The 25,663-nt window shown below is 37.4% G+C and overlaps 2 protein-coding genes and 1 long non-coding RNA gene across 5 annotated transcripts in view; 1 reads left to right on the forward strand and 2 right to left on the reverse strand.

The window, feature by feature from the left end:
* Positions 1 to 610: 610 nt before the first annotated feature.
* On the reverse strand, positions 611 to 6,428 carry LOC113093002 (uncharacterized). Of its 2 annotated transcripts, XR_003287687.1 has the most exons (8): positions 6,293 to 6,428; positions 5,218 to 5,310; positions 1,745 to 1,833; positions 1,586 to 1,658; positions 1,264 to 1,496; positions 1,108 to 1,169; positions 926 to 999; positions 611 to 830 (listed from the first exon to the last, which is right to left on the reverse strand). It is a non-coding gene; the product is annotated as an uncharacterized LOC113093002 (long non-coding RNA). The 2 variants fall into 2 exon arrangements; XR_003287686.1 differs by having other exon boundaries at positions 611 to 999.
* A 2,237-nt stretch (positions 6,429 to 8,665) lies between these two features.
* Positions 8,666 to 15,323, forward strand: LOC113092994 (glutathione synthetase-like). Its single transcript, XM_026258809.1, has 13 exons — positions 8,666 to 8,840; positions 9,225 to 9,363; positions 10,195 to 10,340; positions 10,549 to 10,624; positions 11,167 to 11,306; positions 11,415 to 11,531; positions 11,711 to 11,791; positions 12,033 to 12,110; positions 12,318 to 12,387; positions 12,500 to 12,694; positions 14,104 to 14,185; positions 14,273 to 14,462; positions 14,542 to 15,323. Exons 2-13 carry the CDS (start codon positions 9,235 to 9,237, stop codon positions 14,663 to 14,665), a joined length of 1,428 nt encoding a protein of 475 aa, XP_026114594.1. The 5' UTR covers positions 8,666 to 8,840; positions 9,225 to 9,234; the 3' UTR covers positions 14,666 to 15,323.
* Positions 15,324 to 15,354: 31 nt separating this feature from the next.
* LOC113092993 (zinc finger protein 704-like) overlaps positions 15,355 to 25,663 on the reverse strand; it is a 54,403-nt gene continuing 44,094 nt past the window's right edge. The window contains exons 5-9 of one of the 2 annotated variants that reach the window (XM_026258806.1): positions 22,666 to 22,766; positions 22,021 to 22,276; positions 20,056 to 20,163; positions 19,435 to 19,556; positions 15,362 to 19,347 (exon numbers count right to left, since the gene is read on the reverse strand). In XM_026258806.1, the coding sequence (XP_026114591.1) occupies positions 19,236 to 19,347; positions 19,435 to 19,556; positions 20,056 to 20,163; positions 22,021 to 22,276; positions 22,666 to 22,766 (699 nt within the window). In that variant the 3' untranslated portion in view covers positions 15,362 to 19,235. Of the gene's footprint in view, positions 19,348 to 19,434; positions 19,557 to 20,055; positions 20,164 to 22,020; positions 22,277 to 22,665; positions 22,767 to 25,663 lie in introns of both variants that reach the window. The other variant, XM_026258807.1, reaches the window with a different exon arrangement.

A 25,663-nucleotide genomic window follows, 5' to 3' on the forward strand; every position in this document is an offset into this window, starting at 1 on the left:
ACCCCCAGTTTCATTCTTGGGTGAACTATCTCTCGTGATATATCAACCTAAGTTATGTTGTTTTAAATAAACTCGAGAAAAAACAAGGTCACCTTTGTGTTTGTAGAAGCTGACAAAAGCATGTTGAATTGAGGTGTTTCCTGTCAGTATTTGCACCTATTGTTCAGAAAAGAACCACAGTCTCGAGCAGCAGGAAGTGAAGGGTTATGCATGCCTGCGTGTGGTCTGCTCTCAGTGTGCAGGGGCATATCATACCAGCTGTTCTTAAACAACCTTACAGTGTAGTCCTAATGATAGCACTCTCAGAACGGCTGTAGAGATTAAACATCTGAATTGATTTGAGAAATTCAAGGACTTTTATCTGTTGCATAAAAGCACAGTTTCTCCTCCACACGACTTTGATGACAGTCATTTGAAGATTTCCATTTCACATAATCTTGACAGGCTGTATGTTTCTCTCGTTGGAAAAGTGAATGATTGGCACGGTAGTTTGTTTGATGATAAAAGGTAGAGCTCAGTGCCACCTAGAGGCTGTGGTATTACAATATATATATGCATACAGTAGTCAACATTTGAAGTGAATCAAAAAAAGTTTATATATATATATATACACACACACACACACACACACACAGTATCTCACAAAAGGGAGTACAACCCTCACATTTCAGCAACTATTTTAGTATATCTTTTTTAAGGGGGAAATACTATAGAAATGAAGCTTGGATATATTTTATAGTAGTCAATGTGCTGCTTATATAGCATTATAGATTTATTATCAAAAGGGGGTGAAGACTTCTGTCTCTTGGGCCAGTTGTGGGCGAAAGCCTCTGCAAACAGAAATAAACCCATCATATGAATGCTTTTTTCCTTAACCCTGCAACGATGAATTTCTTCAGTCTAGTTCTGTGTGTGTATGTGTTACCGGTCAGATTTGGCAGGAACATAAGACATGCTCCTGCCACCCACAACGCTTTTCTTCTGTCCTTTTTGGTTTTTCTAAGAATCAAAATTGGTAAAAACAATCAGTGATAATGCACCGCTAACTCAAACCAAGCAGATATTTCTATAACAGTAAATTCTTGTCGTTTCAAAACAGGTTAATACCTTCTGCTTGGGTCCATGTGCTTATCTGTTTGGATCAAACTGTGAACTCTCTTTTGATTTACCTGAGTGGAAAAAATACAAGCAATGAAGACAGTGTCCTGAAAACCCCAACAGGAAAACTGCATATGAAGAACGACAGAGAGGCAGATGTCTTACCAGCGAATATTTTAAAATTTGACTGGCTGTAGTCAAAAGGTTTGAAGTTTTGTTCGGGAACTCCAGGCTCTTGAACATTCTTCTTTTTCAGTTTTTTTCTGAGCAGGTTTAGCTGACTGATCTGCCACCAATGTCTCGCTTTCAGTCTTTGAGACATTAATGTTTGGTTTAAGACTCTCTTCCCCAGCATCACTGACAGCTCTCGCTCTTTTCTGTCCAGCTTGCTTTGCTTCCTAAAAACAAGATTGTCAAAACCTGTTAGTGTAAAATAAAGAAATAAACCAATACATCTTGTAAAGTTGGGGAGCTGAAGAGTCCTCACCATTACTTGCTGCCGAACAGTGTGAACATTTTGCAGTGACTCCTGGTAGCTCAGTTTGGCTTTCTTTCGTCCTCTGAAAGACAAATACAAACATTTACGCACAATTAAATTATCACAAATATGGTTTGATAAAACATCAGACAACGGTATTGTTTGTACCTTGAGCTTTCTTGGCTCGTTCTTTAGCTTTCCGCTTCTCCTGCACCTCCTTCTGCTGCTGCTCAATACTCTGTTATTTCCAGCGGTTTCTGATCGGTTTTAAACAGAACAACAAAAATAGTCAATATAAGCTAGTTGTCAATACAACCTGAAGTCGAGTTTGAGAAATTTACTGGTCATCCAAACATTTATATCATTTATAGAAGCTGATATGGAGTTGGTGGGAAAGGGAGAGTTGTGTTGAGAACTGATATAGAGCTGGGTGTCATCTGCATAGCAGTGGAAGTTGAAACTGGGATGACGGATAATGTTACCTAAAGGGAGCATATAGATGATAAAGAGTAAAGGCCCAAGAACCGAACCCTGAGGAACACCGTGAGAGAGACAAAGCAGTAGAGGGCTTAGCCTGGTGACAGCAATGTAATGCTGACAGTTAGACGGGTAAGAAGTGAACCAAGATAAGGAAGTTCCAGAAATCTAACATTTAAATGTTAATGGAGCCTGAGTCAGCGGTCATAAGGAGGTCACTGACAACCTTAAGAAGTGTTGTCTCAGTGCTGTAGAGAGTGCGAAAACCCGACTGGAAACATTTATAGAGGTTAAGAGATGACAAATACGACTGATGTTGAGAAGCAACAACTTTGTCAAGTAGCTTTGAAAGAAGCGGATGATTTGAGATTGGTCTGTAATTGGCCATAACAGAAGGGTCAAGTCCAGGCTTCTTTAAGACTGGTGTGACAGCTGCAGTTTTTAATTAAAGAGGAACAGCACCAGTGCTGAGAAACGTGGATAAAATGTCTGAGTAGCTCTGAGATATAGGCAGGATTTGGAGGATCAAAATCAGTAAAAGAAGAACCAGGTGGAAAATGAGAGGGGAAGTCATGTGAGTGGATACGAGACTACGTTGTTGGAAAGAGATATGCGATTCATTTTATTTTGGGAATATGAGAATGACTCACAGACACATGTTGTCAAATGTACTGTCCAATGTAATATCGCTATTCTGTTAAGCTTTTTTCTTAAGTTCAGTGTTAGTTTATTTGCATCAAACCAGCTCTTCATCTTTTGTAATTCATTTCCCACTGTATCCAAGAGTTGTTGCAGATTTTCTCCAGAACAGACTAAATTAGTATTATCAGCAAACAAAATGATTTTCAGTGTTTTTTACACCTCCCATACATTATTAATATACAAGTTAGTGGGTTAGTTCACCCAAAAATGGTCCCAACACTGACCCCTGGGGGACCCCACAGGTAATTTTCTTTGAATTTAAAATGCAGTTCAACATTGTCTTTGATTATTTAAGTAGCTATTTAAACAAGAAAGTGCAGTCCACTAATTCCATATTTGTGTAATTTCATAAAAAAGAAATTGTGGTCTACTGTATCAAATGCTTTCTTAAGATCCAAGAATATCGCTACTGCATATTTTTTTGTTCTAGTGCTGTGGTTATTTCTTCCACAAATTGAATAAGTGCATGTGAGGTTGTCCTATTAGTCCTGAAACCATGTTGCAGATCACACAGTATATTATGTTTAGTAATGAATTTATCGAGACTTTTAGAGAATATTTTTTCTAGTATTTTTGAAAATTGAGAGAGCAGTGAAACAGGTCTGTAGTTTGAAAGTGTATGTTTTTCACCAGCCTTATATATTGGTATCACTTTTGCCATTTTCATTTTATCTGGAAAAACCCCCGTTTTCAAAGATTGATTACATGCATCCGTTAAAGGTTTAACAACACAACCAATAATACTTTACCATAAACATGTCAATACCATTCCAGTCAGTTGACTTTTTACTCTTAAATGTTTTAATTATCTCTCTAATTTCTTTTTCATCAGTTTCCTTAACAAACATAGATTCATTAATATTTACATACTTGCTTAGCACATAATTTATACTGCCAGTCTTTGCAAACCCCTCAGCTAAGCCTGGATCAACTCAGATCAAAGATCTCAAAGATCATTAAAATTCATTTGCAGCTAAGGTCATATCCGTAACTTCTATATTATCTTTAGTCAGAAAATAGTTAGTGTCTCCCATATTGACTTTTTTATTCTTGATCGTTTCATTCAGCGCTTTCCAAGGGTTTCTTATATTGCTTCTGTTGTCCTCCAGTAGTTTACTATAATAATTATTTTTATTGCTTCTCATAATTCTGTTTAGTTTGTCTTTATATATCTTATATTTAATTTCTGCTTCTTTTGTCCTCTTTAAAAATTCATTATATTATACATTTTCCTTCTTACATGCATTTAATATTCCATTAGTTATCCACGGTTTTCATCAGATTTTCAGTTTTACTTCTTTCTTTACTACAGGACAGTTTTTTTCATAAAGTGATGTTACAACAGTCAAAAATGAATCATAAGCTTCATTCACGTTATCTACGTACACTTTTCCCCAGTCTTGTTTCATTAAATCCTCTTTGAATATATTGTTGTTTTCTTGGGTTCTGAGTCGGGTCATTGTGTATATTTTGTTATCTTTCCTGGTCCTAGTGTAGCTATGTATGTTTGCAAAAACTGGCAGATGGTCACTGACGTCGTTTATTATTAAACCACTTTCAACTTCATAGTCAATGACATTGGTAAATATGTTTTATTGTAATTCTGGTTGGTGGAGTGATTGAGGGATACAAAGCGGTACTATAAATCAAATTAATGAACTCTGTAGTTTTGTTGTGTCCTTGTGGGTTAAGCAAATCAATATTGAAGTCTCCGCAGATAAATTCTTTTTTTTGTTTTTTGTTATTGCTATTACTAAATATTTTAGCTTAAACATAATACAAGCATGTCCTAAAGAAAAAATGCTAAACATCCCCACTTTGTGTCATGTTAATAACGGTTTAAAAACATCAAAACTGGAGACGTTATTTTGCTATAAGAAAAAGATAAACTATATTCACACTACTAAAACTGCACAATAAATAGTATATAGTATGTAAAAAAATAAAATAAAAAAAAAGGTAAATATAAGTCATCTATATATTAATTAAGTATAAATTATTATTATTATACAATATTATCTAAAGGTACTAAATATATTTATTAAAATGTATAATCTCCTGTTGTGTGGTTGGAGTTTCTAAACACATAAGTGGATAAAATATCAATAAATATGGTTTTAAAATATCACAAAAAGCAAAAGTCTCGTGAGGTCTGCACGATATCTAGACCTCACAAAGTAGGAAGGGTCCAGGAAATCACTTTCAGACGAGCGGGAGGTGTCGAGCGGTCCGAATAAAGTAGGCTGTGGCTAGAAGACAACAGCAAAACGGGCAATTCAGAGTAAACTCAAAAATACAGCAGTTTGGATCCACAGAAAAACGCTGAACACATCGGTCAACACACCGTTCTTTTAGGAGTCATTGATTTCCTCTTTTCAGCAGGAAGAGAGACACCACTATTAGTCAATACTGATTTTATACGGCACAAATGATATGACAGAAGTGAAACGAGAAGCACACACCTTGAGTAAAGGAGAAGCTGATGAAGCGCATTGATCTGCTGGTGCACTAGTGGTGGAGTGGGGTTACAGCACGCCATGATGCCCTGAAGCTCCCTAGAGAGGGAACGACACGGGCGTTTAGATCTCACAGCCTTTACAAGAACAAAGCATTTCAAAGAGGATTTCAAAGGCACTAGTCAACTCAAACACTGGCTTGTTCAGAAGATGTCTACAGACCAACATTTTTAGTCAATAATCTGGCTCATCTTGATAAAGGATCGTCAGAAAATGCTTGTGTTCTTCAAACTATGACACTGTGTTGAGGTTAGACAGTCAAACTACTGCGCAAAAGATTTTTGAAAAAAGTCTCACCAAGGCTGCATTCCTTTGATTCAAATTAGAGTAATATTAGTAATGTGAAATATTACTACTGTATAAAATAATTGATTTGGTACACTGCAATATATTATAAAATGTAATGTATTCCTGTGATCAAAGCTGAATTTCCACATAACTTGTCACATGATCATTATTCACTGATTTGGTTCAATATTATCAATGTTGAAAACAGTTCATATTTTTGTGAAAATCTTTATTTATGATGCTTTGAATAATTAAAAGTTCAAAAGAATTAAAAGCAAACAGCATGTGCTTGAAAATGAAATATTCTGTAATTGTATTAATATCTTTACAGTCACTTCTGATCCATTTAACACAACTGGCAGAAACAGCCCGTTTCATGAGAAAGATGAAAATGCTCAAAACTACAACTTATTTTAGAGAAACACACGAGTCTTGTTTTCTGTGAAACTGATTAAAATTAAGTGAGATGATGATTAAAAAAAACATAAGATATTTGTGCTCGTTTTAAACAAATAATTTGATAAAATTTCTCAGAAATTGGACTTCATACTGCATCTCAAGCACATGTACTTTGATATAAGAATGTTTATGCATTTGTATTTGAAAAACAAGAAAGGAAAAACTTCTTAAGAAGACCACATTTTTTTAGCAAAGCATGCAACATGAAATATGTTTTCTAGCATGTGTTAAGGTAGAATTGTAAGCGACAGGAGTACTGCAGGACACATTATACCCCTGTGGTATTACAGCCCCGACAAAACTCCGATTCCTCCTCTGTCTCTTCAGCTGTTTAAGAAATATCATTCGGCTGCACCGCTCGAGGAGGCAGCCAAATCGAAAACAGCAGATCGCGGAAACCGCAGCCTCGCGAGAACAGCTCTTCTTCTTTGACAGCACGCGTGTGGACGTTAGCCAACATCGCCACCTGGAGGACACTTCTGTTACACTTGGCCAACTGTGAGACAAACCTTTAAAAGGAGCCCATTTAGTTTTATATACATTAAATTGCATCCGACTAAAGACGTGGAAGCAAATTCTTTATTACATTTATACATCAGCATTGGGTGAAAATTAATATCATTAACAACAACAACAACAGCAAAAAAAAAAAAACACTGTTTGATCAGTATATATATTTATGTTAGACTTAAGACCATATATATGTTTTGAGACAGCCAAGGCTGTAATGTAATGGTTTCAGGAATTAAAGATTCACAGCGGTGGAATCTGTGGGAAAAAGGTCCATAGTTTGCATCACAGGATATAACTGTATCATTATTTTACATTTCTAATGCAAAACAGTTGTTCAATAGTTACTAATAAGAATGATCATTTCAAATAATTCATTGTCTAGCTATACCCCGTTAATATATTTTTTATAAAGTTCAGTAGCGATATTGATGCAAATTGTTTATTTTTTATTGAACTTTCAAAATTAAAGAATTCACCAGCAAGTTATTGGCATATTTCTCACATTTACACATTTTGAAAGTACAAACTGAAATACGATTTAAATAATATTAAAAATAGAAGGAAAAAAAGGTTTGCTCCATGTATCATCATGGTGGAATGAACTTCCCAACTCAATCCGAGCAGCTGAGTCCTTAGCCATCTTCAAGAATCAGCTTAAAACACATCTCTCCCATCTTTATTTGACCCTCTAACTTTAACACTCACTATTCTAATTCTATTCTTTAAAAAAATCTAACTACCTTTCTAATCTTTTTGTATTCTATTTTCTTTTCATTTATTATGCAACTGTATATGTATGTGTGTGTGTATGTGTAAAGACCTCTAACTAGCTTGCTCTATTCTTTTATTTTTTTATTCTATCTGTTTTCTTTTTATTTATTATATTAGTTAAAATCCCATGTTACGTGTACTGTGTTAACCTAACTGAGACTTGTTATAGCACTTATATATCATTGCTCTTTTTGTTGTTTTTGATTGCTTCCACTGTCTTCATCTGTAAGTCGCTTTGGATAAAAGCGTCTGCTAAATGAATAAATGTAAATGTAAATGTCTTACTAACAAAAAAACAAAAATCAATAGCCTAAGAAATATTTTTATTTAAGAAAACTCACTTATATTATTTATTTATTTGTTTGTTTTATTATTAAAACATGTAATAACCAGCCTTTAACCACAACAACCTAAAAAACAATAGAGGACAAAATACAAAAAAAAAAGAAAGAATAATAATAATGCAGGATAAAAAAAAAGTAAAAAAAAAATGAATAAATAAATCAAAGAACAAACAAATAAATAACATAAACCAGAGGGGGGAATTATACAAGGTTAAACATCGAAAGCATTTTCTGTTTTTTTTTTTATATGACTTTTTGTTTTTATGCCCATCAATGATAAAATGTAAGAATTATAGTCAACCAGAAAAATGTAGAGTACTGGGTTCTTATCCAAAAAATTACACTTATGAATAATACATTTGCCAAGTATAATAAAAAGATTAACAATATATTGAATACAAAAGTTAGAGTTATAATAAAAGAAAATAATATCATAAGTATTGATAGATATTCTAACATTTGTTTTATCTGAGAGATAGGTTCATAACTCATTCCAAACGATTTAAGACCAACGATGTACAATGGTCTCTTCACAGAAAGTACATTATTTTCAGTATTTTGCATACACGTATTAACAAGGGTAGCATCTACGTGTATGTAATATTTTAAATGTGACTTCTTTTATTTTGTTTGTTAATAAATATTTGTGTGAAAGACACCAAGCAACACTCCAAATAACATCATACAATGCCATCCATTTAAAAGAAGGCGCTGGAATAGATTTTCTGTTGATATGATTTCGCACAAAGGGCTATAAATGGAAACAGGATTAAAGCTTATTATCTAGAATGGCATTAAATACAGTGTTATAGTCTTTTAACGAAGCCCCAAAATTAAAGACATTTCCTGGAAAATTCTTAAAAGGAATATAGCTGAGTCAAGCTGACCAAGCTCACTTATATTAAGAAGTAAGACAGATGTATGATGCTGCGCGCGCACGTGGACAGCGGCGTCATCAGCGTTCTAATCACTGATTGGATAGCGCGCGCACTTGGACAGCGGCTTCGTCAGGGTTCTGCTCACTGATTGGATATCGTCAGTGAATGAGCAGTGAGTAGCACGTCCGACTTTGAAAGCGTCTCATGTGAGTGTCGGTCTGATCTGATCTCAGCCCGAGCTCTGAGCCCTTTAATATCACACAGACTCACTGTAAACGAGGACCTCAGGAGCCACGAGAGCGACCGAACCGCGCAGGTAGGTCACAGTAACTCGACACGAGGCGGTGTTGACATGTTTGTAGATGTGCTCCAGTGTATTTGTGCAGTGTCATGCTGAGTGCACACTCTGCTGTCTTCTCTTCACATCACTCCAGCGTCTCATGTGATGTCACTGACACTGTCTCATTCATCTGTGACCCTGCTTTAAGTCCTAATCTAGTCACTTCCGTTTTCACGCATCATTTGTGTATAGGCTATGTAACTTACATGCTTTTTTGTGAACGCAGAAGTGTAATAATATAAACTTGATATAATCATTTAATAATACAGTCTGCAGTACAACAATATCATGTGTCTGAAAATCCATATGTCTTGTAATTGTCAGGCTGTGCACCACATATGTGTTTTCTTGTCATTGTAGATTTGCTGCCATGTCTGTGAAACGAGAGGATGTCCTGAAAGATGAACATCTGATCAAAGATATAGAGGAGATCGCTAAAGACACCGCACTTTTACACGGGGTGTTGATGCGCACCAAAGAGACCCCAAACTCTCCTGACGTAAGAGCACACATCACTCTTTCAGGTGTCTAGAAGAAACGGCCCTTTAACAAGCACTGCGAAGCCCACCAGGAGCAGGTTTTGTTTTGGGAAACCCATCTATATTCCTGTGTAATATTTATCTTGAATATATTACTTAATGTATAATTTGAAATTGTCCTCTAAAATTATAGCAGAAGTTTGACAGAAGTTCGATATAATGTTTATGCACTCTGCAAATTATAACCAGTGGCACTGGGGCCAATGTGAATGAAAAACACTTCTCTGTGATTTAAACTAGTTTAAAGTCAGAAGAAACAGCGCAGACATGAAAAACATGAGTTTTCCCCCCATAACAAATACTATAGAAACAAAATATAAAATTTTTACCACGGTGGTGAGAGGCAGCGCATGGTTTTACCTGTGATTAACAAGTTGACATTTATCAGAAATTGCTAGCACCTTTCACAAATAATTAGAAATAAACCACTAGTAACATATTGACTTAAAAATAAAAAAAATTAATAGAAAGCAAAAAATCTTTTATTTACAGCGTACCCTACAGATCTATGATGTCTAACCTAAACTCTTGGATCGCCGTTATTCAAAATAAATACAGGCATACATGGTTTCAGATGAGTATTGTGATTGAAACACTAGCAGTCACAGAGATGCAGTTAATACACAGTCATGGCTGGAATTCTGTCTGTCCTGGGGTCATCTATTGTTGCTGGATTATGGAGAGTTAGTTCTGCCCCGCTGAGTCAACACTGGGCTCAAACCCGCGGCTCACAGACTCAGGGGGGTTTTGGTCGTGTATATACATGTCGAGTAACGTCTGTTTGTTGACAGGTGGTGAGTTATGCACCGTTCACGTTGTTTCCCACGCCGGTGCCCACAGCTCTGTTTCAGCAGGCTCTGGCAGTACAGACACATTTCAACCGCTTGGTGGACCGGGTCAGCCAGAATCACTCCTTCCTAGAGGAAACTCTGGCCAGGTGGGACATGACCGACTCTATTGAATTACTCTTAACACTGCAGTTTGGGGCGGGGCTATATGTCTGTCCAACCAATGGGAAACTGCTATTCCATCAGTATTTTTGCAGGCCCATCTAGTGGCACCAGAATTACACACTTGACCTTTAATTCAAACTTTAATCATTTTGGTGTGGTCTGATTCTGACGATTTTTTCCTTGCTTCAACAGCACCATCAGAGTTGACAGTTTTACTGCAAGACTTTTCAACATATACAAACAAGTTCAACAGGAACCTCGGCCCCAGGTATGTCGTTTCTTTATTATTTAAAAATGGCACATTACACATTAGTTTGCAACATTTGTCCATGTTCTGTTGGACACTACCGTTCAAATGTTTGTTAAATAAATTCATAGTTTTTTTTTTATTCAGCAAGTTAGAATTTGATAAAAAGTGACAGTAAAGACATAATGCTACGAGAGATTTCGATTTATTTCAAATAAATGCTGTTCTTTTAAAGTTTCTATTCACCAAAGAATCCTGGAAAAAAATGTCAGTTTCCACTAAAATATGAAGCAGCACAACTGTTTTCAACACTGATACAGCACATTAGGATGGTTTCTGAGGGGTCATGTGACACAAGTAATGGAGTAATTCAGCTTTGGCATCACAGGACTAAATGACAATAAAAACAGCTATTTTAAAGTCTATTACACATAGGAGGACCCTAAACTTTTGATCGGTTTTGTGCATGTACAGTATCTTTTACAGTAGTACAGCTGACTCCTATAACTGTAATATTAATGCCATTGTGTAGATTATGAAGATATATTTATTTCTTCCCCAAGTCAATAGTGCTGGGCTTGAATCGCTCAGACTACATGCTGGACCGGAGTCCAGACGGTGGGACGTCTCTAAAGCAGATTGAAATCAACACTATTGCTGCAAGTTTTGGCGGTCTTGCTTCACGGACACCGGATGTCCATCGGTAAGTGTGAGCTACACGGTCAGTTTAAAGCTCCAGACTGCACTGGTTCATCACTGTATATAAAGGGTAGGGTCAGTGCTGTGACACGCTGTTTCATGTTCCTGTAAGGCACATTCTGAAGGTGGCAAACCTGTCCGAGGAGTCTCGAAAAGTGCTGGACAACAACCCAGCAGCAGGTCTGGCCAGGGGTTTGGCCCAGGCCTGGGAGCTCTATGGATCTGAAAGGTGTGCTAGAAAATGTCTTGTGCTCTGATTTGTGCAAACTGGATTATCAGAAATCATTGAAAGATTAAAAAATGGATTTAGAAAATTAGAGTTGCTGTCACTTTCGTGCTTTATAAATGTTTACTTTGTAATCGAAATGATAAAGTGATCGCTTCTTTGTCTGATGCTTTCCCTTACAGGGCAGTGGTCATGTTTCTGATTGAAGACGTTCAGAGGAATATTTATGACCATCGATATGTAGAGAATGAGCTGTGGAAAAGGTACAGGAAGTAGTAGTAATCAGGATTCAGTGTCACGTTATTTTACATGAACTACTATGTACTTACTACAGGCATGATCAACATGTAATTCTGGGTTACACATTATTTTAAGGTGTCCTTGTTACGATATAATTATGCATATAAGCACTGATTATTATTAATTAACTACATGTACTCACTATATGGTTAGGGAGTTAGTTACAGGAATTATGTGATGATCTGTTGTACTGTTTATGTGCAGAAATATTCCTGTAATAAGAAGACAGTTTGAAGATGTTTCCAGAACTGGATCCCTAGATGAGAGCAGGAGGCTCTTTGTGTGAGTGCTTATGACTTGCACATTTCCCGTCTGTGTAACACACTAACATTAGCATTGGAGAACAGCAATGTTCAGTCATTAAAACACCGTTACATGACTATTTTTGTCCAACTTCAGAAGTTCCACATAGATTGAAATTTAGTCACGACTGTACACATATGTCAGTAAAGGCCTTTTTTTCTTCCATTTTTTCAATGCAACCTGCAGAGATGGTCGTGAGATCGCCATTGTCTATTTCCGTAATGGATACATGCCCCAAAACTACACCTCAGAGAAGGTGAGGACACTTATTTATTTTTTTTGTCCCATAGTAAAAAAGATTCTTGTCAGAAATGATCAGTTTTCGGTGTTTTGTGGGAATGAAACTCATAAGCTGATGCATGTTTCAGAGCTGGGAGGCCCGTCTGATGATGGAGCGCTCTCTGGCTGTCAAGTGTCCCGACATCAGTACCCATCTCGCCGGGACTAAGAAGGTGCAGCAGGAATTGGCCCGGCCAGGGGTTCTGGAGCGCTTCTTCCCTGACGAACCTGAAACAATTGCTCAGATTCGGGCCACTTTCGCTGGACTGTACACCCTGGACATGGTAGAGGAACAACACTGATAAACTGGGGTGCTGAATCCTGCTTGAGCAGATATACCCTACGATTAGATTTAACTCTAGTGAAGCACTTGAACCAAACACTCGAGGTTACACAGGAATCAGCGTAATAAAGGCCTTGTCCACACTAATACGTTTTCATTTGAAAACGCATCTTTTTGTCTCTGTTATGGCCTTCAGTCCACACTGAGTGTGTTTTAATCAAGGAAAACTGATCTTTTTGAAAACGCTCTCCAAAATAGATCAATTTGAAACCGGCGTTGTAGTGTGGACTGTGAAAACGGAGGTTTTTGAAAACGATGATGCAATTTTAGTCATGTGAGACGTTATACCAATAGATATCTGCTTATAATGGTATTTTGCATGTTATCTGCTATGCACTTTCACACTATTGCTACAGATGTGTTACTTTGTACATTCTCCATTTACTAAAGTTACAAAACACGATGAAAACCTTTGAAGGAAGGGTTGTGCGCAAAGCCCTTATATGGAAATGGTTTGTTGCTCTTATGTAAATTACCGTATTTTTCGGACTATAAGTCGCACCTGAGTATAAGTCGCATCAATCCAAAAATACGACATGATGAGGAAAAAAAACATATATAAGTCGCACTGGACTATAAGTTGCATTTATTTAGACCCAAGAACCAAGAGAAAACATTACTGTCTACAGCCATGAGAGGGCGCTCTATGTCTTCAGTGTAGACTACAGGAGCACTGAGCAGCACAGAGCGCACTCAGTTAAAATTCGCCAAATTAATTCATATTAGAGCAAGATTAAGAAGTAATTAATGTGTTGTAAATAAGGTGAACATTTTAGGTGAAAAATGTTCTTGTTTAAATGCCTATTTTAGTCATGAAACTCTAGATGGCGCAGGCTGATAGATCACTTAACATGCAGTCTGCTAGTAATCGCATCAGTTACTAGTAGGGCACAACACGACTGGCTACAGCTGATTCTGCAGCCAGGGAGGTTACTTGAACCATATTTAAGCAATCTGGTTCAGTGTTCACTCTTAGCTACTCCTGCCTTACACCATCAGAAACCCTCCACCTCCTCCAGCTCCGCCTGTCTAGATCTCCTTTGGGATTTATATACTGTATGCCCATTCATACAGCTGCTGCATATATATATGCTCTCTGCGACGTGTCTGTATATCTATTGACAGAAGCAATTGTACCATTATGTATTTAGCTAATTATTATTTTATTAGAATTATTTCCATTTTCGTTTTTAATTAGTTTTATTGTATGATCACCTTGGTAGGACACTAAACGTTCAGAAAGGCTGAACTTCATAAGCAGGATTGAGTACCACAGTGAATATTTAACTTTTTTTTTTTTTTGTTACTTTTTTGAAATGGATTTTCAATGGTCAACCTGTCTTTCCACAGGGAGAAGAAGGTGATAAAACCGTAGCAATGGCTATGGCCAAACCTGATCAGTACGTGCTGAAACCTCAGAGGGAGGGAGGTGGTGAGTAGTCCCACGTCGAGTCCTGTGTGGTGTTCACACAAAGACATCACAAACACTTGCTCAAAGATTTCCTACGGTGTGCCACAGGTAACAACATTTACGGCAGTGAGATCTGTGAAGTGCTGGAGAACCTGAAGAACTCCACCGAGAGGACGGCTTACATCCTGATGGACAAGATCCAGCCCGTCCCGGTCCAGAACTACCTGCTCAGGCCCGGAGCTCCTCTGAGACTGAACTCCTGTCTGAGTGAGCTGGGCATATTTGGGGCGTATGTCAGGTGGGATCATTGTTAAAAGTTACAAGCATCTTAAAGTTTCCTATGTTACAGCAAATGACTGCAACTTTTTCACACACAGGAAAGGCAAAGACACGGTGTTGAATGAGTGCGCGGGCCACCTGCTGAGGACCAAGAGCTCAGAGCATGCTGACGGGGGCGTGGCTGCAGGAGTAGCAGTACTGGACAACCCACTGCTGGTGTGAACTACAGCACCACCTACTGGAGCGGAGGACGATGACACACGGCTGACAGCAGGGCAATGGGATTCATTTTTTACCTGGCATCTGTTTTATCAAAGGTTTAGTGTGTTGAGTAATCTTTGGGGAACACTTATGACTGAAATGCTCGTTCGTGCACATGTTTTAAACCTCATTCAATCTGTTGAAGTGTGTGAGAAGTAGCCATTGACGTTTTATAAAATCGATTTTTTATTACAGTACGTTTCCTTTTTTCAGCTACTTTAATTGCTAACTGATGATCAGAATATAGTTGAATGACTATCATCATGATTAGTGATTATATACATAAGCCTCAAATCATCGTATTAGAATGATTTCTGAAGGATCGTGTGACTGAAGTCTGGAGTAATGACTGAATCTAGCGTTACGTCACAGGAATAAATCACGTTAAAATATATTAAAATAGAAAATGTTTTTTTTATATATTAATTGTAATACTGCTATACCATATTACTGTTTTTACTGTATTTTTGATTCAATAAATGCGACACAAATGCAAAACTTGTGAACGTTAGTGTATATTAACACTGGAAACATTATGTAATATCAGTGAAATGTAAAAAGATGTTTTACTGGAGATCATTTTCTAGACCTGCGATAACACGCTTAAAAAAAAAAAAAACTAAACTGCACAAATAAAGAAGGAATCAAACACCGTTCTGAAATCCATGTTTATTCCAAGCTCCACATTACAGCCACAGAAATCACACTCTCATCACCAACCAACCAAAGTCAACACCAAAAACACCTCCATCCTCTCGTTCATTCACTCAACACGTCACTGTCAACTTCTGAAAAACTATAATGGTTCCAATAAAGCAAGATAGTACAAAGATGATACATGACATGCATCAAATTTCAACCAATGAAAAGAAAAAGAAACGCTCGACAAAGTTACAAGACCTCAACAGTTAAACAAGGCCCAGAAGAGTTGTTCTGAAAAAACAATCTGTATTGAATAGTGGGATTATTATGATGCTTTTAAAGACGCGGAAACATTCCAAAATGTTACAAAGAAAGAATGTGGAGTTTTTTTTGTTTGTTTTTTACACATTTTCTTGGGTGTTTAGCTTAATATCCTGGCTGAAAAGCAACAGGCAATCAGTGAAGTCAGAATAATGGGGAACAGATAGACAAAGGCTCATACGAACTAACGTAAAATCATCTATCGGAATGTGCAGGGCAGAATGACGCAATGATCCACATAGTAACGTCCCTCCTGCCTCACAATAGTACATACTCCGTGATGTACACAAAACAATGAAAAGGCATCAATGCAAGCGCCAACTGAACATGAAAACTAAAGAAAAACACTGAGTGGTTCTAACGACTTGATATGAAAGAAAACAAGAGAAAATTGTGTGAGACAGCCGATAAAACGAACTCAGATTGCATGCGATTCATTTAGTAGATTTTACATTCGTTGATGCTTCTTTTTCCCCTGTTTCCCCAAAATATACAATGAATATATATACACGTTATATTCACTACAGTGAATTTTAAAAACGTATAGGCATCCTCGTATGGATTTAATATCATATCAAAGCCATGAAATTGATGAAGGTATTTAAAGCGACACTGTCTGACCACCTGATGCCTAAAATCCAAATCTTCCCTCGACTCTGTTCCTATGAAGGCAAACACAATGTTGAACATAGGAAACCATCTTTATTTGAAATCAAGACAGTGACGTTCCCTAGAAACCAGCCTGGATGATAGTCACCTGCAGTCACATGACCCGTGTCACGCACTGCGAGGCCCAAATCAACACGCCGCCGCAAAGTACCGCCTCGTAAGCTTATAGTAGCAGGGTCAGAGGATTGACCCCATCCCTGACCCGAAGAGAGAATCACGGCGGTCGGTCGACAGACAACCATTAAGCATTTGCTTTTTAAAAACTTCAAATTCTGCGTAAAAAAAAGGTACATAAAAATATACGTTTTGTGCAGTACAAGTTAGTGCAATTGTATTCTTTCCCTCTTGTTCTTCTCATTGGCACTTAGTGAAAGTTATGATCATGAGAGGGACGCTCTTTCCTTTCTGACCTCTGGGAAAGAGGAGACAAAGCTGCTCTAAGCTGTGATTGGACAATATATATTGATAAACTCGTTCATTTGGCAATTACGAACCTGCTTGATTGTTTCTTTGATTTCCATCATTAATGGTTAAACTGCTACATTTTATTATTTATTAATTGTTTTGAGAGCTACATTTTGATTGCCAGTTTTGGTCATGATTTAAACATGATTTAATTCCTATACTGCCTGGAAGGTCAAATATAATGTCAAAAATGTATTTGGGTCGGAATTAGAGTTTCTTTTATGAGTTTTTATGATAAACGTAAAACATAAAAATGCATCTTGGAACCTAAAGGGATAGTTCTCATCATTCCTCATGTTGTTCCATGACTATTACTTTTCTTCTTTTTCTTTCTTTGTGGAACTTTTTTGAAAAATGTCTCACTATCTTTGGCATTTTTGTGCACACAATGAAAGCCAATGGGGTCCAATGTTGTTTGTGACCCCATCTAACTTCAATTGTATGGACAAAAATACAATTATAAATAAAAAAATTATATTTTTCCATTATAAATCCAAGTCAAACAGACTTGAAATGACATGAGGGTGAGGAAATGACGACAATGTTTATTTTGGGGTGAACTGTCCCTTTAAGATTCAGATCACATTCAAATGTCCAATGACTGTCAGTGTTTTATTAGTTCAAAATATCTTTTGTAATATGTTTTTGTTATTCAAGCATTCTTAAATCAAGATACATTTACTCTGATTTACTCAGTTTTCTGAAAACATATCCAAAAGTAAGTGAGTTTATGCTAAAAACGAGAAAAAGAATCTAAGAAAAATGAACTTTTGTTTTAAGCATGAAATCACTAAATTCCGATACTTTTTTTTCTTCGTAAAACAAGTCATTTTCTTTCTCACGCATATGCATCCTGATTGAAGAATGTTTTAGATATTTGTATATAAGACAAATCATATTTCATATTTTGCAGTGTAAGAACTGCTTGGCTTATATCGAGTTTACATGAAGACATCACATGATCACCTCGATATGAAAAGAAAGCAGAGTGGACGACATCTACACGTTATCAGCGCAAACGTTTCCTTTACGTGAATAACATCCACATGCTGAATGAGATGGAAATCATTCCTTAAGGAGCATAATGCGGCTTGAATTGGCCGTGTTATGCATGAAGGCGTGTTTGTGTGGAAAACACTTGATTTATGGATCACATTAGACTGGGATGTCTTCCCTGGACAGCAGATTGTCTGTAAAATCGGTTAAAGTGCCTGCCATTGAATTAATACTGTGGACTGACAGGAATAAACCTCATAGCTTATGAAGAGGCAGTTGATCTGTGAGGGACAGGATAGTTTGGGTGTGTTAGCGCCGAGAGAAGCCAGTTTACATTCACTGCACTACAACTACTCGCGCTGAAGTACACTAAAGGCTCTCTCCGAAAGGCTCATTCTCGTTTAGAGGTATTACTTTAGCAATGTGTGTTGAAACAGTTCTTGACTATTTGCTAAAACGCTCAACCCGCCGATTGTGATGCAGCGCTAAACTGAACTCTGCTTGATCAAAATAGAAATGGCCGTTAAAAAGTGCTTGTAGGCAAAATGAAGCGGTATGTCCAGAAACAGTCTGATTTTGAACAAAGCTTAAATGATAAATGAAACCAATTTGAGTTGCTCGCTAAGTGCAACCCGGTTTAAGAGGGTTAACGGTTTGGAATACTCAATAATAATAGGGATGCACGATAATATCGGCACAATATCGGTATCGATATGAATATTTCTGCCGATGAGCCAAACCGATATTCTCCAAGTGAAATAATTGACCTGTTTTTCAGATGTGAATGTCTGTCTACATTTGTAAAATAATAAATTTATGGTAGAATCAGTACAGAAGAGATACATGGATTTCTCTTCAGTAAAATTAAAGTTTAAATATATCAGTATATATTTGTATATATAATCGATATCGGTATCGACATCGGCCAAAATTATTTTGAAAATATCGGCATATCGAATATCAGCCAAAATCCAATATCGTGCATCCCTAAATAATAACCATCGAAAGTATCTTAGGGAGTTTTTCCACAGACAGTAAAAACTGTTATGTATAAAGTCTGCCACACTAAAAATCATGGAAAATTGTTAGCTGTAGAAAAAAAAAAATCGGCTTTGAATTGTTTCTGGATTATGGAAGAAAACAAATATTTTAGCCTTAATATGCAATGCAGCAAAAGCTTTTTTCTAAAATCTTTTTTTGCTTTTTATCAATTTTTTTTTTCTGAATGAAAGTCTCAGTGTTCCACCATGGAAGCGGTAGGATAAGAGCACCCCTGGTGGCCTGGAGGAATCAGTGACATTAAAAAGGCCACACGCTTCAGACGGACACATCTCAGCTCGTGAAGTTCGCTCTGAGAGTGTGCAGGAGACACCGGCGCTCAGTCCATGGGACAGCCGCAATAAAAGAGCACGTTTTATAGTGGGGTGAGGGATAACGCTCAGTCAGTGAAGCGCTGGCAGGCCTTCTTCCAGCGGCACGCTGTGCACCACAGGTCCCTCTTCTCCATGCCATACACCTTTCGGCACTTCTTGGCTTCGCCACGCGGTTTCCTGGGAATGCATTTCACATAGTTTCCATTTCAGCTGTGATGCAAGGCTATAAAAACACGTTAAACCAAAAGCATGTGGACAGCTCACCTGGTTCCAGTAGTGGGTTTGGCGTTGGAGGTGGTGTTGGCGTGTGTTTTGCTGACAGTGGTGTGGTTAACAGGCTGTCTCTTCTCACCGATGCTAACAGTGCGGATCTGAGTCATCGGGCCCTGCAAAAGCACTTTATGTTAAAGGTGATCTAACAAAAAAACTCAACCATTACTTTAACACAAAAGTTAAGACATATCTCATTTAACACTCTGCTTTCTAAGTGATACATTATCATGGTTACTTTCCAAGGCAAAGTAATAGTAAGAGTTACGCTTTCTTAGCAAACAGCGCCAATTACTGGTGTATAACAGCACTTGATCACAGTCTAATCTAGTTCATAATAAACTGTGTTTTATATGACAGGCACTTTGCAGTTCCTTTGTTTGGAAGCTACTTTCATTGTTTTGCAGAAGCATCTGAGACAGGAAACCAAAAGTCATGCGAGTGCAACTTCTGAAAGACCCCAGGAGACAGAGAAAGACAAACAAGACTCAACCGGGTTCACAGGATCACTGCCCTTTCAGCATTTAGTGAGTCCAGGCTTTTACAAGGTGACACACGCTGTCGAATACGTCTCTGAGAGGAAGAAAACAAGAAAGAAAGAGGTAGCCATCTCACCGGTAGAGCTTTATAAATGACAGGGGGCGACTGCCAGGATACACTGATCCTATCCTCACTGTGAGGCGGATCAGAGGGCATGCTGGGAATGCTGACAGGGGTTGTAGCCTGAAAAACACAGTGTGTGTAAGACGCGGTGTTAGCAAAGCCAGCAGAGAGAGCCAAGAAGAGCTGCCCCAAAGACTCAATCAGCACAAGCCAGTCACATTAGAAATGGTTAAAAACAGACTGTCTGAGCAGCAGAGAGCAGATACGGCTCCTGAATCATGGCCTTCGCTGACCTCTTCACACAGACACATAAATACTTCGACTAAACCGACTCCAGCTACTACAGAGACACATCTGATACTCAACAGATCCCTCAGTCTGGTGCACTAGCAAAGGTCAGATACACAGATCTCTGGCCGCTTGGAAGATTTCAGGAAGGTCATTCATTCCATTTGGGACAGAATTTCTCAAGAAACTCCAAATGTGGTCAGACTGCAAATCCCTGCTCTTCGGTAAAGTATCGAAACATCAAGTGCACTTCAAGATCTTCCAAGATATTTTTTCCCAAGATATTTTCATTTTGCAAAAATGTATATTTGCATAAAGTTTTCTGGCAATTAGTTTCTTGTTTTAAACATAAATCCAACAAGATTCAATGAGGTTTATGTGAAAGTCAAATAATCACACCAAAATAATAATAATCATTATTTTATATATATATATATATATATATATATATATATATATATATATATATAGATATGTGTGTAATATATATAAGACATTATAGTTTTGAGAATGACATTTTTTGTTGCATAAAGAATTATTATTAATTTTTATTTTATTAGTAACAATTAAGCACATCCTACATTTTTCAATACTGTATTGCTACTAATTACATATTATTTAATAAATAGTAACATATTTATACATCATGGTAGTATTTGTTCATGCTTTAGTATACTTATGATAGTATTTTTCTTTAATTGAAATTGAAATCTTTATCTTTAATTTTACTTCTTTAATGAAACAATCACTCCATTATTTGTTCCGTACTACAGAAAAATGAATTTATTACATTAGTTTAGAATGAGAATTGCCGTTAAAAAAGACATTCTTAAACACATATGAAGATATTTTGAATACTCTCTTATCATTTTGTCCATTCATGGCAAGTCCATACAACCACAATTTGCATGCTAATATATATATATATATATATATATAAATGAAATCCATTCATTATACACAGTGATCATGGGTTAAACCACTTGAATCATATGGATAAGATTTCATTGCATTGTTAAAATTATGGTTGCATATGAATGATTTAATAAATGATGAGACTTATTTATCTTCCAAAGAAGAGGTGGGTTTGGAAAGACACAAAGGTGAGTCAATAATAATTTTCAGGTACACTATCCCTTTAAGACATTATGCTAATGAGAAAGTAGGGGGAACTGCAATAAATTGTCATGAAAATAATGTAATATTGGCAAAATGGTCTTCAAATTTGGATTTAGCTTCTCCATACAAAATATAATAGCTTATTTCTTTTGATTTTGCTTTTTGTCGCCCTCATTTTGTTCCAAACCGGTACGAGCTTCTTTCTTCTGCTGAACACACACACACACACACACACGAGATATTTTGAAGAAATGTTGGTAACCAAACAGTCATAGAATGACCTTCATGAATAAATTCATACAGGTTTGCAAACACAACTTAAGTGAACCCTGTCTCTTTAAATCTCTCTGTTGACTCTGATGGAGAGAGATTTGAGTCGCATTAATAACTAAAACAGAGCCTTGCGTGGGAGATTTAAAAGACTATGATGTTTCCAAAGTAAAATCACACACCCACACACACACACACTGATAAACGTGTCCATGAAGACTTGATCACTACACCTCAAGCCCATAATATGATACACTGTCTGCACACAGACACAGACAGCCGAAACAGAAGCTGTGTTACCTGGTAAGCGTGGTCAGTGCGGATATGGCACAGAGCCGAAGGTGCTGATTGGCTGAGGGGGGTGTGGATCATACGGGCGGGCTCAGATCGAGACGCATCACAGGTCAAGACGGGGAAGACGGGGGCCGGGCCGGACGTAGTAGGAGAGGTGGGCGTGAGGTTGGACAGCCCCTCCGAAAGCGTGTCCATGTTCACCTCGATCTCAGAATAGTAGAAGTCCTCCTCGCCATCGCTGTAGTCCGAATCTCCGTTTCGCCTGAAAACACACCACACTGAAAGTCAGGCCGGTTTGGATGTGTGTGCACGTCCACAGGCGGCCAGCAGGGGCCAGCAGCGCCAACACATTCACACTGGATTGAGTTTATATGGGAAGGTCAGGTAGCAACAAGAGGCTATAAAAACACTCTTACTACTTCCATCAGAATGTGGTTCCCCTTTACCTCCTGTTATGGTGCTCAGAAAGGGAAGCGCTCACTGAGCCGCCCCGTCTTTAGAGAGCGACAGACAATCTGGGCCCCTCAGATTCATCTCCAGTCCAAAAGCAATGAGTGGTACTTTCATATGTCTCTCTCATTTCTGTGTAGAAGACTTGTAAACATTCAAACTGCAGACCGAATGTGTGAGGTGTGTGTGATCAGGGCTCACCCCAGGTGCACGGTGCGGATGTGGCGCTGGATCCCTGAGGAAGTGCTGAGGACTTTTTCACAGTTCTTCCACAGACACTTAAACATCACCTTCATGGAGTTCTGGAACAAACAAACACACACACACACATCTCATAAAGGAGGTTTGAGTGACTCCGAAGCTGCTGAAGAACAGTGCTCAGGGTTTGGTCGTGTGACGCTGTCCTTGGACCGCGACGGCACCCAAATATAAATCAATCCGAGGATTTCACAGTGACAGTCCTGTAAGATTGACATTTTTGAGTCAACAGGTCAATATTCCATCTTACATTTGTTCAAGTATCAAACAGGCCACACGTGCAAGGCTCCAGATGCCAAACTTTTAGGGCTGAATTAATTGAAATTTAATTTGAAGAGAAACAGAATGCATGAAACAAATACTAAATATGTGTGCTATGACTATTATAGCCACTTTAAAGAGAATAATAATTAGTAAGTGCACCATTAAGTGTTCAGAATAAATATCTGAGATATTTTGTAGCAGTGTTATTTTAGTGTAATTTATAGTACACTTATATTATGTATTAATACTTTTGAATACGCATTCATTTGGCATTTTGGCATGTGCTTTTGTCATTTTTATTCAGTTTTTATAGTTCTATTTAGCTTTAATTTATATTTAATGTCAATTTCAGTAATTAATATAGTCCTGCTTTACTGGTATAAATATAAATTAATTTAAAAAATTAACTATGAGAGAATAATAATTGGCAAGAGCATCTTTAAGTGTTTACAATATTTTGTAGCAACGTTATTAGTATTTATTTATATTCTGAACAAGCATTTGTTTTTGAATTTTACTTAACACCTTAGTCATTTTGTTGTGTGCTTTTGTCATTTTTATGTTTTATTCTATTCTGATCTTTTTTTTTCAGTTTCAGTCTTAGTTATCGAAGTACTAAAGCTAAAACTTTATTTTTTAAATTTTCACATTTGCCTTAAAGTTGATTTCATATGTATATTTTATTTTTTAAGCTTTATTAAAAAAAAAGAAAAAGAAAAAAAAAAGCTTTATTAAAAAAAAATGCAATTAAGAGTAACAACACTATTTTGTAGGGAAAGGAATCCCTCAAAGAGCCGTATATAATGCACAGGGACGTGAGAGATCGAATCAAGTCATGTGGTATGAAGAGTAAGAACAGGACAGAAAGAGATCTGCTCTGATAGCAGTCAAGGCCATCCGTGATCAGCAGTGATTCAGAGGCCTGATTGCATAAGTCCCACAAGCACAGAGGCTTCAAAACAACAGTGACACTGCCAGGTGACGTGTGTGTGTGTGTGTGTGTGGGCGATTCACACCTCCTGTGCTCTTCTGTCACTTTCCCCGCTTGCTCTAAACCTCATCTGTGTTTATCTGACATCCCTGATTCCTGCCTTTCAACAGGCCGTTCAAACAATGAATCAGACTCTCACATACTTCTGCTTATTTATAGCCAGTGATTAAATGAACACTTCACAAGCAACAAAACGGAGTAAAAAATTAATTTAAAATTTGATATTTTAGATTACATTAATATAACTGCACACAAAAGTGGTGTTTTTTTACATTATAGACATTCATTGCTGTGATGCATAAGCTTTATACATCTCCAGCATCATTACTGCAGTCTTCAGTGTCACATGATCTTCAGAAATCAATCTGATATACTAATTTGCTGCTCAAAAAAAATTCTTATCATCTATAATTATTTTTTTTTGTATGCATAGAAAATTCAGCATTTGAAGTAGAAAACAAATCAAAGTAAAAAAATAAATAAATTTAGAAAAACATTGAAATGATATTTAGTAAAAAGAAATGTCCATTGGGCTATGTTTATGGGAAGCTAGTTTTCTCCGATCTGAACCCTGATTTCCTGGAGAGTGCGTGTAAATGTTTAATAGGTTATATAATGAGTTCAGACCGAGAACAGTGGAAATGGATGACACTCCAGAACAAACCCAGATTATATTATCATCATGATTATAATTATCTTCATTTCTTCTGATAAACCCAACCAGGATCTTAATTTGTGAGAAAAATTAGCACATTAACTCTGAAACGTGAAACATGTCTGGACCTGTTCGCTGCTCTTATCAGAGTCAATGAGTGGGTGTGTGTCTGCTCACACACACACACACACACAAACAACAAGTACTCCTGCTGTTCTCAAGGCCGATGATATTAACCCTTTCATCGATCACACGAGCCTAGGAAACATTTCCCATCCATACCTTATCAGTGAACATGTGACAAGCATTAAAGTGCCCCATTATGCCATTTTTACGATTCCTAACATTGTTTTGAGAGTCTCCTACAATAGGTTTACATGCATCCGAAGTCATAAATCTACACAAAATATGCATTTAATATCACCTCATTTACATTTATGCATTTAGCAGATGATTTTATTCAAACCGATTTACAGTGCATTCAGGCTATAATTTCTTTATTTTTTTAATCAGTACGTGTGTTCCTTGGGAATCAAACCCACAACCTTTTGCGCTGCTAATGCAATGTTCTACCACTGAGCCACAGGACCATGAAACATTTCCCAACGATCCTCAAATGATTCATTCGAAGCAGTTCTGTGATTCAGTCTCTCTAAGCCCCTCCTTTCCACGAGCCTGCTCTGCTCTGATTGGTCAGATGGCCCAGTCTGTTGTGATTGGTCTACCGCGTACAGCGCATGACAGAAACTAAACTCCCATTGACATAGCTCTGTATTCTGAACGCTCGATAGAAAATCAAATATTCGAAAAGCCATAATAGGGTCACTTTAACCAAAACGGAGTCAAAAAGCAAGCCAGATAACTGGTAGAGTGGGACTGGGTGTATGTTTCCATCTGTCTTTATGAATGAACAGCCAGTTCTCTAGTGTTACACCTCACGCAGCTGCTCAGCATTTGGCTTGGTTCACTTCAATGGGTTTGTTTCTTTTTTCTCGTCTCCTTCATGCAAAGTGGTTTTTATTGGCTATAGC

The sequence above is a fragment of the Carassius auratus genome, unplaced genomic scaffold, assembly GCF_003368295.1.
Source record: "Carassius auratus strain Wakin unplaced genomic scaffold, ASM336829v1 scaf_tig00214826, whole genome shotgun sequence".
Taxonomy (NCBI): domain Eukaryota; kingdom Metazoa; phylum Chordata; class Actinopteri; order Cypriniformes; family Cyprinidae; genus Carassius; species Carassius auratus.

Coding starts and splice junctions, on each gene's coding strand:
- LOC113092994 (XM_026258809.1), top strand. CDS start 9,235: ATGTCTGTGAAACGAGAGGATGTCCTGAAAGATGAACATCTGATCAAA. Junction 10,625..11,166: donor AACAGGAACCTCGGCCCCAG/GTATGTCGTTTC, acceptor TTCTTCCCCAAG/TCAATAGTGCTGGGCTTGAA. Junction 12,111..12,317: donor GAGAGCAGGAGGCTCTTTGT/GTGAGTGCTTAT, acceptor TGCAACCTGCAG/AGATGGTCGTGAGATCGCCA.